The sequence below is a fragment of the Neltuma alba genome, unplaced genomic scaffold (genome assembly GCF_004799145.2).
Source record: "Neltuma alba isolate B1F8T4 unplaced genomic scaffold, ASM479914v2 tig00005516_pilon, whole genome shotgun sequence".
Lineage (NCBI taxonomy): Eukaryota > Viridiplantae > Streptophyta > Magnoliopsida > Fabales > Fabaceae > Neltuma > Neltuma alba.
The window spans coordinates 14,860-25,401 of NW_021634141.1; the positions used below are offsets into that span (position 1 = coordinate 14,860).

Consider the following 10,542-nt stretch of genomic DNA (forward strand, 5'->3'; position numbering starts at 1 on the left):
TATATTAACCCTTTATATTATTTTTCATGTTTAGACTAATTTGATTAATTATATAAAATAGTTAAAATTAAATTGAGAAAAGATACTTAAATTAATAAAACCAACTTAAAAACTTTTGTTTTTAAAATACTATGGTGGTGGGAAGGCGACAATCCTGAAAATGAAATGACGAGAGCCGCAAGACATTGCACGTGGTAAGATTTCGCAGGAATTATGTTATTATCAACAGCTGGGCACCAATGCAATTATGACCTGTAAACCATGAACTTGAAAGTTCAAACTGTTAAATTCATAACTGCTACGAAAAGGTCTCTGTCTTCTTCATTTTCATGGGTCCATCATCGATCTACACTCTTCTCTCTTATTATTTTAATTATGATGATGATGATGATCCTCATCATCATTATTATTTTACGTAATTAATTAAATAACAATTTTCATAAGTTGAGTTGTCTCAACAAATATCACTATCCAAAAATGATCCACAAATTAAAAAAGCAAACTACATTTTCACTTTATTCAACATGGATATAATCTCTTCTGGGTTTGTTTTGTCCTTTCCAATCATCATAACTAACTTGGATTATCTATCTATTATCTGCTAATGGGGTTCCTCCACGTCAACCGTTGTTGTGGCACTCTCACATACGTTTGTGAGTTCATTTGTAAGAGCATGAATGATCTTTGCGTCCTAACCTAAGCTGCAAGATAATATTTTGTGTACGTGCATGTGTTTGTGTGTAAAGAGAAAGAAAGAGATTTGTGTCTATCAGATATGTTTGTGATTATACATATTGACACAACTTTTTTTCATATGAATGATTAATATCCGTACAAGATAATGCAAGAATTCCATATTCTTGTTGAATTCTAAGATGTTTTTTTGGTCAAAGCTGGGCTTGGATTGCTTGTCAAGGAAAACAGATATTTTATTTTAATATTCCTCCGGTCCTAAATATAAAATTTATTTTGTAGTGTAATTTGCACTATAAAATGGGTTTTATATTTAGGACCCGGAGAATAATGTTTTAAGCAATTTTAAATACAATTTTGAATATGTTCGATCAATGTAACATTGCATCGGCCTTTAAAATTGTGTGGTGATTTGTTTTTTTTAACTTTTTATGCATGAGATATTTTTCTTGTTAGTTTTGAGTATCTCCCAATGAATTACTATTAATAATGATTCTTTAATGTGAGTATTTCTAAAGTGGTTTAAGGACTGAGTAAAATAAATACTTCCCAATCCTTACTATAACATACTCCTTTAGTACTATTTATAGGGTAGAGAGAGAACACATTTTTTGGTCCTATTTATAGGGCACCGAGAGAAATTTTTATTATGGATATACTTCCCGGTCTTTAATATAAAACCCAATTGTTGAGTTAGTTTTGGTCCTAAATATAAGACTCATTTCTCATATTTATCAATTTTTTCTAAATTACCCTTATGGATATTCCCTCAACCATAATTAAGTAGAAGAGGAAGAGGGGTATTAAGAAAGATAATTATGGTATTTTAGAAGAAACATGTCACATTTCTTATAATTAACTAACTTACCTAACTTTCTTAATCTAATCAAATTAGTTAAATGAGTCTTATATTAAGGACCAGAGGAGTATAATTTTACCCCTCATTTATTATTGTGTTGATTTTGTTTAGATGAGGTATAATATATATTAAATAGGGATAAAGTTGAAAAGTTATTAAATTTTAAATGAGAGTTTATGAAGTTTAAGGTTTTTCTTGGTATGTGTGAAACATGCTGGAAGTTTCTTATAAATAGGACAAGAGGAGTAAATATATGAAAATTGATCTCATATAAATAAGCATGACAGTAAAATTTAAATAAAGATAAATTAAAAAATATAATTTAAAATCATATATATGATACTTATATACTTGAAATAGCAACGAGAACAAAATCAATAATGGAGCATGGTTAAGATTGTCAAAAGCTCCTCACATGGTTTTAGGTAAGGACAAGAATATGATCATTGTGCATGAACCCAAAAGAAAAAAGGAATATCTTTTTGCAAATGTAACATTGACTATATATTAGTTACCTTTGTTGTTTCACCTAAACAATAAAGTATTCCTAAAGACTAACTTTTATTTTATCTCCATTTATTTTATTTTTTTAAGAAAATCTTGCCTAGATCCTTGTATTTGCATATTTTCATTCATAATTGTCTTATTTTATGTAATTTTCCAAACCAAAGGCGCCAAGCCAAATGCCAGCCAAATCAATTTGTCAATATTTCAACGAATATTTCTTAGGCTTGGTCATAGACAGCTCATTCATATAAAAAATACTCCTTCGATCCTTAATATAAGATCTATTTAACTAATTTGATTAGATTAGAGAAGTTAGGTAACTCAATTAATTATAAGAAATGTAACACATTTTTCCTAGAATACCATAAGCATTTTTCTTAATACTTCCTCTTCCTCTTCTACTTGATTATGGTTGAGAGAGTATCTATAGGGTTAATTTAGATAAAACTGATAAATATGAGAAATTGATCTTATATTTAGGATCAAAGCCAACTCAACAATTGGGTCCTATATTAAGGACCGGAGTACAAAATTATTGGGGGGTGACTTGGAAATTCCAAAAAAAAAAAGGAAAGGAAAAAAAAGAGGGTAAACGTTAGTACTATATACCATACATTTTCAGGGGAAACATTGTTCTGAGTCACACCAAAAGAAACTTTCACTTGCTTTATGATACACATTTGCATGTATTATTAAACAAAGAGAGAAAGATAAAATTGAAAGAATATATTAATCAGCATCATAATCACATCACAATAATAGCAACAAAGAAACTAAAACAAGTCCCAAAAGTCACTTTGCTTCTTTTCTGTTTAGTTTGTTTGGTGTTTCTTCTCTTGCAATTGAAGAACCAACCTTACTAAATGGTATATATCATCAGCATGGAGATGGAGCAAACCTCAGAGTGTTATGAAACAAATCAAATTCCCACAAATGATTTTGCTGCATAATATTTCCAATGATTGAAACACCAGGCCAGTCAATTCCAACAATCCCAATGCACTTCTGTTCTGGATTCACATCGATCACATAGCTCTTCACTGGTGGCTCAAACCTTGCACCACCTTCAAAGTGAAAAGCCAGTCTTGGCACTAAACTCTCATTGAACCCCTTTGTACTGTAACAATACTCAAATGGTTCAAATGCCTTCATTTTCTTTAACCGATCCAAAGGTTTCACCAGAGCCTCTATGACAGATAGATAAGCAGGCATGGTTAGAAGTGTCAAGGATGTGCCTGAATCAAGTATGACTCCTCCATTAGCATTGAAATCCCAAATCATTTGTGGGATTCTCAGAAGCTGGTCTCCCATGGAGACGCCTACCATATTTAGACCATAATTTGAACCGATTACTACAAGTGGGGTTGTGTGGATTTCTCTCAGGAGGCTTGCTTTTGTAATTACTGTGCCAAAAGTGAGGAAATTTGAAACATTTCCGTGGCTCAGATGGTCAACTAAGCAGTATGAGAACTTGCCTCCGTATTGTGAAGCAGCTGTGGAAACAAATGAATCTTCCGAAAGACCTAACCCTAATAAGCCATCAATATCCTTGCTGACCGTTGGACCATCAACGACAGATCTTGTGCACCCAATAGCCATGTTCTTCAGTTTGCCTTTTCTCCCATCTGTGAGGCCTACTGTGAAAGTGTCTCTGCCAAATAATCCCATTACTCCTGACCCATCAAGGTAGCTGTACAGCATAAGATCAAGAAGACAGGTCAATATGGTTGCAGAGTAGGATATATTGATTGAAAAACTAGAATGGGTTTCTAGTTAGAGCCTCCAAGGTTCATTAATAGCAGAGGATTGCCCATAAGGTTATGTTATGTTTCTGGGTTTGGTGCAGAAATTTGGGTCATGTGAAGCTCACCTACTTGCATTAACTAGCATTTATAACCATTGCTTGAATGCTGGAAAGAATGGTTGCTATGCTATCTGTTTGTTAAAGGTCATAGCACAACATTATCTGCAATAATGCTACATGCACATATTGCGGATATTCCACATGAATCATAGAGCACTTTGTCAATATTGATCATGATGTGTGAGTAAGTAAAGCAAAGCTTATAAATACACTAACGCCTCTCAGAAGTATAAATGCACTTTTGTTTCTAGGACACCTATATGGGCTAGCATAGGTTATGAATGATGCTAGTAAACATCACCTTCAATTTAAAAAAAAAACAAACAAACAAACTCAAAACACCAGAAGGAAAAAAAGGACTTGCTCCAACTATTTTTGGCTAGCTTTTATATCTGGACTTGACGACTTAATTTAAACAAGGACATCCCCTCCTAACAGTCGTCGTCTGTCTCCCTCCCCCACAAAACTTATTCAAAATCTGAGACACAGAAAGACACAATTAATTGGCCACAAAACTTGTTGCAGATTGTATTTCAGAGCAACCCCATCAATCTGTTTACTGTAAAAATTGAAACTTGGCCACGAAAATTCATACCTGTAGTCATATAGGCATGGAGCAGAAGTATTAGGACAAGTCCGTAGAGAACTCAGATGGCTGAGATCAACCTTGCATTCCAGAGATGAACAAGTCACTGGTCGAAAAGTACGAGAACGATGAGGAGAAAACACCCTCCTTCGGCTAGGAGATTTTCTCTTACGACGTGAGGTGAAATTTTGTGGCTTGTAATTGCAGTTAAACCATGTGAGATCGCTTCCTGTATCTGCAATAAGCCAGAATCTCTGAGATGGTGTCCCGACTTTAACTTGCACAAAATACACTCCAGCTCCTAAATCTCTCCCCCCGTGCATTGGCATGTCAAAAGTTTCCCAAGCCTTCCTCCTTGTGTGGCGAATCATGTCTCTGCGAGCAAGCTCTTTGACGCGTTCGAACCTATCAAGACTCTGTTTTCTGCCATGGAACTGAACTCGAGGGTCGTCCCTGTGAATCAACTCAAGCTTCAATGTAGCTGAAGTTTGGTCCTTTAAGCCATGAGCAATGATGGGTAAGAAGAGGAAGAAGCAGATGGGGATGAATGAAATCGGAGGAATCCAGCTCATAGTAGTCGTCTTCTTCCTCTGCTTCATGATGATGCCTTCTTTTTTCTTGTTTTGTGTGTTCTGATTCAGCAGATGAAATGGAAGAAGCTGAATGGGATTGAAGAAGGACAGAGAGGAGGAAGGAGGATATAAAAGAAAATCTGGAGAAAAAAGGAGGCTAAAAATAGTGACCTTCTTCAACTGGTTTCAGTTTTACAGAAGGGTCCATCTTAATTTGGTTGGAAGTTATGACAAGAAAGAAAGACAGATCACAATCTGATATACATCTCTCTATATATATATTGGAAAAAATGTTGCTGCCAGTGAAGAGAAACTAAACTGTGAAAGGAAATATTTTGCCGAGAAATTTTTTTATTCATATAAAATATAAAATTCATGCTAATAATTAAGTTGTGGTGTATTATTATGCAGTCTGTGGGGTCCACCTAGTTTATTTTTTGTAAGTTGGATAAAATATTTTTTCAGGAATAATTTAATTAATTAGTTAGCTAAAAATTTACGTGAATTTGTGCCCCCCACTTCTGATGTCAAATTTGTCCATTACCTCTCCTACAATTATTTTAGTCCTGACTGATTTGGAGGCTTCTATTCTCTCCCCCACTTTCCAAATATTATTTTGAATTAATATAATTTTTTTCTTTCAAATTTATTCTCATTTTATTTTTTATCGTCTGAATTTCAAATTATAAGTTTTGGTATCCCAAAAAATTTTTATTTAAAATATTGATCCTTATAATTTAATAAAAATTTAGATCATTTTGCTTTTTAAGAGATCAAAACTTATGATTTAAAACTTAAGAGACTAAAATCAAAATGATAACAAACTTGATGAACCAAAAATTATCTCAACCCTGCTATTTCTGTTATTTTAGGTGTGTTCCTGTTAGTACTACCATGCCGACATCTATGATCTATCTCTCTCTCACATGACTTACCTTCCAAAATTCAACCTCCATATTATCGTTATTATTAAGTTAAATTATACATAGCCCTTTAAATTTTGAGTTATGGTGCAGGTGACTTTCCTAATCCTTTTTTACAATAAACCCCCTCTTATTTATACATACAACTTTCAATACAATTAACTTTGCATGTATCCAAATTAATTATCTAATTCTTATGTTAAGGACTAGAGGTAGTACTCCCCCGGTCCTAATTATAAGACCCAATTGACTTATTTGAGGAGATTAAGGAAGTAAGTTAAGTTGGTTATTTATAATAAATAAGTGTTATCATTCCTAAAATATCCTTGCTAATTAAGTATATTGGCTAAAACTATCATTATTAGAAGAATTATGTTGGGAAAAAATGCATAAATATAAGAGAAAAAATGGATTGGGTCTTATAATTAGGACCAAATAAAAAGTCAAATTGGGTCTTATAATAAGGACCGGAGGAGTATTAAGTTTTAAAAGTTAAAAGATTATTTGTTCATGATTCATGATTTGTGCTATTTAACCTTATTATGATCAACATCGTCGTTATAAGTATTTCATGTTATAATCTATTTTCAATTATTCAAGGAGGCATGATCTATTATGGACTGAGAAAATAATTGCGGAATAAGGGGGAATTTGAGTCATGCTAAAAATTTTAAATAGATTACATTTTTTTTAATTAACGGATTACATTTACTGTTAATTAGGCAGCTAATCCTAATTAAGAAAATTTTAAAAATTAACTGTTACAAAAAATTTTCAGTATACAAAATTACAAACATAACTTATAGGGTATATCATGATTCATGAAGCAATTTACTTAATTTTCCAGGAAAGCAATTATTTTCAACTCATGAGTAAAGTTTATCAAACCTGCAATTCAAAGTTGGAGAAGTTCAATAAAGTATCATATACTTCGGTGGCAAAAAAAAAAAATTCATGCACTTCACAAGGTGTCTCCATAAACTTAAAAAATCCAAACTCAATTAGTCTCGTCTACTAATGGATGAGTTAAATTACCAAGTGGGCGAACGGAGTTCAAATCTTACCTTATTAAAAAAAAAAAAAAATCCCTAAAAAGAGGTATCTTTGAGGGTATTTGGATGGCGTAAAAAGTGTTTTTTCAAAACTTTTTTTTAAATCAAGACAAATTCTTCTATATATTTACTTCGTATATCATAAAATTATTTTTAAACATACGGTTTGATTTTCATGTAAATATCTTTTTGATGACAGAACTTAAATCCAGAAAAAGTACTAAAAACGACAGGTGACCGGTTATAAAAACAAACTTAAAACTTCAAAGAAATTTTGCATCGAATTTTAAACTAAAAAAATTCATTTGCATGTGACTCGAAATTAAGGAAAATTACGTATAATTTAGACATATAAATTAGAAAGGGCTGGCAAAAAAATATCTAAATCAGGAAGGTTTCTTTTTTTTTTTAAATTTTGTGGGTGGAATAATTTTAAGAATACTGAATACATCCAATAAAAGCGTCATGAATGAAACAGTACTGACAAAATTAATAATTGAATTTTTTATTAAAAATTTGTTCCTCACTTGAATGCCCCACATTTTCTTGCCTCATGTCCCACATGGATGTATACACTAATTAATTTCCAAGAAATTAGCGTGGAGGTGGTCAGTGTAAATAGCGCGTTAATATTTTAAATTTTAATGAAAAAGATATGAATTAATTAAGTATTTTACCAAAATGGGGTTAGAAAAAAATGAAAAATAAGACAGTTTGTTGACTTCTCAAAAATTGCCAGCTGGCTGTAAGTGAGTGGTTGACAAAAGATATTACGCGTTAATATATAATATAACCTTAGTTTATTCATAGTTGAAGCTGCACACTACTTTTTTCGGTGAACACTTTATTATATGCCATAACCTTTTATCCGTGAAGTTTACTCTTGAATCTTTTCTCTATGTAATTAATATTTATACGGTATTTTATTTTTAAATCATGCAGGTCTCATCTTTTTCTGAAAATATATAGGATTTCTCAAATAAAACAAGCTATATTTAATCTTAGTTTTAATTAAAATCAACATGTTTTTTTATTGATAACCAGTAATAGCTAGGTCTGGCAGAAAATATTTGATTTCTCTAGAATGTGAGCCTTAGAATCTGATAGATAAAGGACTCCTCTTGTCCGATTTATAAGACAGAGAGAGAAGATATCTTTTTGTCCTATTTATAAGGTACTGAGAGATAAAGTATTCCTTTTGTCCGAATTAATAAAGTTTAAAGTTTTTCTTGGTTTGTGTAAAACATATTAAAAGTGATTTATAAAAAAGACTAGAGGAATAAGCAATAATACTCACATCTAACCAAATAACATCGAGTGTGGCATAATCATATAGATATATATATATATATATATAGATTAATTTTGGGACTTAATATGTTGTGGTAAAAATTGCCTATCACATTTTTTCGTGTGAGATATTTCTTGCGGGGACTAAAAAAATTTTGTTAAATTATTGTCTTAAAAATTTGAAATATTTGTCAATTTTCTTCATTCTGATCAACTCAATTTTACACATGTATGTGGTTTATGATATTGAATAATACATATTATTATATACTACTTTCATATTAATATAAAATTTACTTTGTAACATAATTTGCACTGTAAAACAGATCTTATATTAATAATTGAAGGTAGTATTTTTTTTAGATGTGTTATAATTAACAATATGGAGTAGGAAAAAATTTAGATCGAATTAGTTATGGTTAAATTTATAGTTGAATTGACAGTTGAAGAAATATATTTTAACAATTACTAATGATAAAATAATAAGTATTCATCGGTGGTAAATTTATAAGTGCGCATGTTTATTTTAACAACAAACAATAACAAAATAATAAATGTCCATATGAAAATTCACAAATACTAATTTACATTGTAAGAACTTGTACAAAAAATTATATGTGTTTGTAGGCAAATTCACAAGTGTGTTTACACATTTAAACAATTAATAATAGTGAAATAACAAATGTGATTAAAGAACTTGACCTAAATTTTACCTTCTATATAATATTATTTTCATTCTGTTCACAGTCGGTTATGTGTTAAAAATGATATTGACATTACAGATTTTATACACTAATCACATGCGTTGGCCACAGCTGAGTGCCCAACCACATTAAGGTTTTTAATTAATATGATCGGATTAAAATAACATACTACCTCCGGTCCTTAATATAAGATCTTGTTTGATTTTTATTTTGGTCTTAAATATAAGATTCTAATCTACTTGGTCTCTCATATTTATTTCTTTTTTAAGGTAGCCTTTTTAATAATGGTAGTTCTAGCCAATACACTTGATTAGCAAGGATATTTTAGAAAATACAACACTTATTTATAACAAATAATTAACTTAACTTATTTTCTTAATTTACTCAAATTAGTTAACTAGTTCTTATATTTAGGACCGGATATAGTATTACATATGAAGCATCGGGGTTGAAATAAGAACCGCGTCGAAATTAAGAAAACAAAGTCAAACTAGAAGAAAAACAATGTAAAATAGAATCAACACCACATATTTAGGGGATGCCCACTAATAATAATAAAACTTGCAGAGCATTTCATGGAGGTCGTTGAAGTTGAGCAATTATTATTGATGTTTTAATATTAAATATTAATTAATTAATTCCGTTCTTCACTAAGCAAATATGTTCTTGAGCTGTCACTAAGAATTCAAACACAATCTAAAGGAATATTTGCTGTGGCAGCTGAGGTTATGTATGAATTATCAAGTATAACTCTTCCAACTTTTATTTATTTATATATATAAATTTTTAATTAAGGTTAGGTGGTAAGAAATATTGTTTTGAATCCTCCAATGCTCATGTTAATTAAGCAAATTGTCATTAATTATTTCTGTGATTACTTGAACCTCCATATGAATTATCTGTCTTTTACTAAATAAAGCAAAATGTACTTACAGAACTGATATAGGTACACCGTACACATATGTATCACTATTCTACAATTTTTGTAGGTGGGAATTATCTAAAATTGAATTAGTTGTCAATATTTTGAAGTGAAAGTATATGAGGAATAATGTTATAAATTCTTTAATTCCGACACTAGGGTGTAATTTTGAATTGAATGTAAATAAATCAAATTTGTTTTTCAAGGTCATATAATAAATAAGTTAGAATAAAATTTATTTATTATATTTATATATTATTGCATTTTGAATTCTAGCTTTTTAATAGCAAACAACCTAATATTTTAGAGTTACATTTGACACTTTGCAATGCAGATGCATTCTATTGATTTAGGTGCTTAGTTGGCGTAATAAAATAATTTAATATAATTTTGATTACAGCATATATCATATTAGATGAGATAATACTCTTTTTTTTTAAAAAAAATTTAACAATTATAAACTCTGGGGAGGGGACCCACACATCACAGTATCATTACATATAACTGCTGCTTTGTGATTTGGATTAATGTTCAGGTGAATCAATATATGGATATCTATACTTTTCATGA

At 30.7% G+C, this 10,542-nt stretch overlaps 1 protein-coding gene across 1 annotated transcript; it reads right to left on the reverse strand.

The window, feature by feature from the left end:
• Nucleotides 1–2,935: 2,935 nt before the first annotated feature.
• LOC114747941 (aspartic proteinase NANA, chloroplast-like) lies at nt 2,936–5,108 on the reverse strand. Its single transcript, XM_028936291.1, has 2 exons — nt 4,519–5,108; nt 2,936–3,749 (listed from the first exon to the last, which is right to left on the reverse strand). The coding sequence occupies exons 1-2, from the start codon at nt 5,106–5,108 to the stop codon at nt 2,936–2,938; spliced, it is 1,404 nt and encodes a 467-aa protein (XP_028792124.1).
• Nucleotides 5,109–10,542: the final 5,434 nt, after the last annotated feature.